This window comes from Lipotes vexillifer, unplaced genomic scaffold (assembly GCF_000442215.2).
Source record: "Lipotes vexillifer unplaced genomic scaffold, Lipotes_vexillifer_v1.1 scaffold251, whole genome shotgun sequence".
In the NCBI taxonomy this organism is placed as follows: domain Eukaryota; kingdom Metazoa; phylum Chordata; class Mammalia; order Artiodactyla; family Lipotidae; genus Lipotes; species Lipotes vexillifer.
The window spans coordinates 1,288,418-1,292,404 of NW_006770868.1; the positions used below are offsets into that span (position 1 = coordinate 1,288,418).

The window sequence follows — 3,987 nt, forward strand, 5'->3', positions numbered from 1 at the left end:
GGCCTCAGTTTCCCTACATGTCAAAGAGGCTGTGAACAGGCTTACCTCACAGCACTTGAGGGTTCAGTGAATGGGTCTATGGGAAGTGACTGGAACATTGCCTGGCGATGTGTGTGCAGGAAGTGCTCGCTATGAGGATTATACGTGCCTACGAAAAAAAGAGAAAATGCCCGTCATTTGAGACCTGTCTGGAAGCACCTGTATTTAGTGTCGATTTCTTCTTGGCTCCAACATACACAATACTGATTTTATCAGGAAAATACTAACAAAGCCACAGTTTTATTCAATTTCTGATACTTGCTTTAAAAAAAAAATACCCGGCCTTTTTCATGACTCAGTAAAAATGCTGTTCTTCCGCTTCATTTGGGGGACCAGTGGGGTTCACTGTTTCACCTGAGTACACGTTTGAGTGCCTACTGTATTCAGGCTCCACAGGGCAGACAGGATGACCAGAGTGAGTCTCCAGATTCAGGGAGCTCAAGTCTAGGTGACAGCCCCGTGACCATAAGTAAGACACACAAGCCAAGGGGGCTCTTGTGAGAGGACCACCAACTTACTTGGAGGGAAAGCACTCCAGGAAGGCTTCCCAGAGGAGGGGGCTTCCTGTCCCAGAGGTCTGAGATCTCAAAGCCTCACCAAGTACTAGTTCGTCTCTCCAGCCTCTCACATATTCCTAGAGAAAAAGCTAGCAGAGCAGGTCTGGTAGAACCCAGCTGTGCCCAGGAACCGACAAGATGCCCCAGGCAGAACCATTTGTGCCTTCCCTCTCTGCCAAAGGCCCCTTTGAGGTTGAGGTCCAAACCTACTGGGGACGGTCCACCGTCCAGTTGTATTGCAGACCAGAGCAACAAGCTGGCAGCCCACATGACAGGTACAGTGCACAGATGTGTTTGAGTGAACCATGGAGTGCTTTCTTTGTATTGAATTGTCACAACATTTAAAACCCAGGAGATTTCATGTAAAACTCCAAATTTCCAGCTTCTCTTGAAAAATTCGCTGAGGCAGCCTCAAGACTGAATTCTCTGGGACAGCCATCAGGGGGCGACAAGCAAGATGGCTGTGCCCCCCAGCAGGCCTCCACCCCACCTGGGCCACCTCCGCGGCTTTCCCTTTGCCTGCCTGGCCTTCATCTGACACCCTGTCTAAACACCAGTCCAGGGCTCTTCCGTCCATCCTGGTAACAAATATGAATTGATCACTGGGCGCGTGCTGGGCCTTTCCAGGCACTGGGGTCCTGAGAGTGAACATTACATAAACTGTCCTGCCCTGTGGGGCTGCAGTCTCCTGGGGCAGTGGGGCAGGCAGGCAGGGCTGAGACAGATGATAAACATGGTAAATAAGTAACTTATTGAGCATTTTAAAAGAGGATGAGCATTACAATCAAATAGAGCAAGATAAGGGGAATTGGGGTACCGGACAAAGGGGGGAGGGCTTTTAAACAGGGCAGGTCCCAAAAGCCCTCCCTGGGAAGGTGATATGGAAGTAAAGAGCTGGAGGAAGGGAGGGTAGAGCGATACGGGTGTCTGGGGCAAGAGGAATCCTGCAGGGAAAGTCAAGAAAAGTCAATGCTGAGCTGGGGGTGAGCCTGGGGTGTTGGAGGAGCAGTGAGGAGGCCCGTGGGGCTGGAGCAGGTGAGCGAGGCACGCAGGGGGCAAGGAAGTGGGAGAGGTGATGGCTTGGCCACCTGTGCCCCTGGGGGACTTGAGCCATCTCTCTGAGCCATGGAGGATGCTCAGCAAGGAGGGACAGGATCCGATTCATGTTCTGAGTCCCTCTGGCTGTGTGTGCGAAGTGGACTGCAGGGACCGGGAAGCCCAGGGAGGAGGTGCCTGCAACTGTCCAAGTCAGAGAGGGCGGTGGCTGGACCCAGGTGGGGCAGTGGACACAGTGAGAAGTGCTTCGACTCTGGAATCATTTTAAATGAAGCAGCAGTGGGATTTCATGAGGATTACAGGGGAGGCGTCAGGATGAAGCCAAGTCTGTCCTGAGCACCCGGGAAAATGGGATTGCTGATCGCTAAGAAGGGAATCCACAGTGGGCAGGTGTGCAGGCAATCAGGAGCCCAAAGAGACTAGATCTTAAATGTTCTCAGCACAATAAACGGAACAATAATTATTCACAGTGCAATATATAAATGTATCAAATTAACTCATTGTACACCTTAAACTTGTACACCATGTTATATGTCAATTACATCTCAATAAAAATAAATTTTAAGAAGAAAGAAATCAGGAGCCCGTTTCGGGACATGATGAGTTTGAGACACCTATCAGACATCCCAGGAGGCAGCCCATCTGGGGTCTGGAGTTCAGGGGCGAGGTGTGGGCTAGAGAGAGATTAGGAATGCTCAGTGTTGAGATGGTACGTCAAGCCCTAGGTCTGCACGGGGTCAACCAGGGAGTGAGCATAGCCAGAGAAAGAGAGGACTCGGGGCCGCAGGACACAGACAGGCACATGCCCAGACCACACTTCACCCGGCTAGCCCAGCCAGGACAGAGCCCCGTGCTCCTTGCTGGTGGGGGACCGCTGACCTCTCCCCTCTCTCCCAGGGCCAGTGCTCCCAGATGTGCCGCAACATCTTCATCGTGGAGTCTGTGTGTGTGGGCTGGTTCTCCCTCGAGTTCCTCCTGCGTCTCATCCAGGCGCCCAGCAAGTTCGCCTTCCTGCGGAGCCCGCTGACGCTGATTGACATGGTGGCCATCCTGCCCTATTACATCACGCTGCTGGTGGACGGCGCCGCCGCGGACCGCCGCAAGCCCGGCACAGGCAACAGCTACCTGGACAAGGTGGGGCTGGTGCTGCGCGTCCTGCGGGCGCTGCGTATCCTGTACGTCATGCGCCTGGCCCGCCACTCGCTGGGGCTGCAGACGCTGGGGCTCACGGCCCGCCGCTGCACCCGCGAGTTCGGCCTCCTGCTGCTCTTCCTCTGCGTGGCCATCGCCCTCTTTGCCCCCCTCCTCTACGTCATCGAGAACGAGATGGCCGATAGCCCCGAGTTCACCAGCATCCCTGCCTGCTACTGGTGGGCTGTCATCACCATGACAACTGTGGGCTATGGCGACATGGTACCCAGGAGCACGCCTGGCCAGGTGGTGGCGCTCAGCAGCATCCTCAGCGGCATCCTCCTCATGGCCTTCCCCGTGACCTCCATCTTCCACACCTTCTCCCGCTCCTACCTGGAGCTCAAGCAGGAGCAAGAAAGGGTGATGTTCCGGAGGACCCAGTTCCTCATCAAAACCAAGTCGCAGCTGAGCAGCATGTCCCACGACAGTGACATCTTGTTTGGAAGTGCCTCGTCAGACACCAGAGACAACAACTGAGCCCAGAGGACACACCCCGCCACCGCCACCGCCAGGACACCCCCAGCCCTACCTGCCCTCTGAGGCTTGAAGCTATCGCCATCACTGCAGAAGCCTTCAAAGGCACGTGCTGCTTCTGAGCGCAGCCCTGGCCTAGGAGTGACCGAGCCACGCCCCAGGGAGGATGTCCCAGCATCCATCCGCAGGGGGTCCCTGGTCCTCAGAGTCCAGAAGTGAAGCCCAGCACACAGCCCTGTCGGTCCCCCCGCCCGCCCCAGCCCCCATGCCTGTTTCCCTAATAAGGAAATGGCTTGTTCTTTCCACCATGTAAATAACATGCCCAGCAAAGACTTGCTTTCTGGGGCTGCCTAGAGAAAAAATACAAACGGCAGCAGCTACACGTCTGTCTTCAGTGTGGATCATGTGCAATTAAAGAAAACCGGTGAAAAAGAGAGAAAAGGTCTTCCACGGAGCTCTCTTAAGAGAGGAAACGGCGCTTCCCAGCAAGGCCAGCCAGTGTGGGAACCAGAAGTAAAAGGGCCTGTTTCCTTGGGTCCTTCATGCCTGGTGGGGTTCCCCGTGCGGTTGGAGGAAAACAGGGCAGGTACCTTTGGGAAACTGCTGGTAAAGACTGCAGTCCCTCGCTCTTCTTTCTCTTTGATTCCTCCCACCTCCAGGCCTCTCTTTC

At 54.8% G+C, this 3,987-nt stretch overlaps 1 protein-coding gene across 1 annotated transcript in view; it reads left to right on the forward strand.

Moving 5' to 3' along the window:
• The window catches only part of KCNG1 (potassium voltage-gated channel modifier subfamily G member 1), a 17,114-nt gene extending 13,411 nt beyond the window's left edge, over positions 1-3,703 (forward strand). Inside the window, exon 3 of the mRNA XM_007446372.1 lies at positions 2,550-3,703. Within this exon, the coding sequence (XP_007446434.1) occupies positions 2,550-3,320 (771 nt within the window). The 3' untranslated portion in view covers positions 3,321-3,703. The remainder of the gene's footprint in view (positions 1-2,549) is intronic.
• Positions 3,704-3,987: the final 284 nt, after the last annotated feature.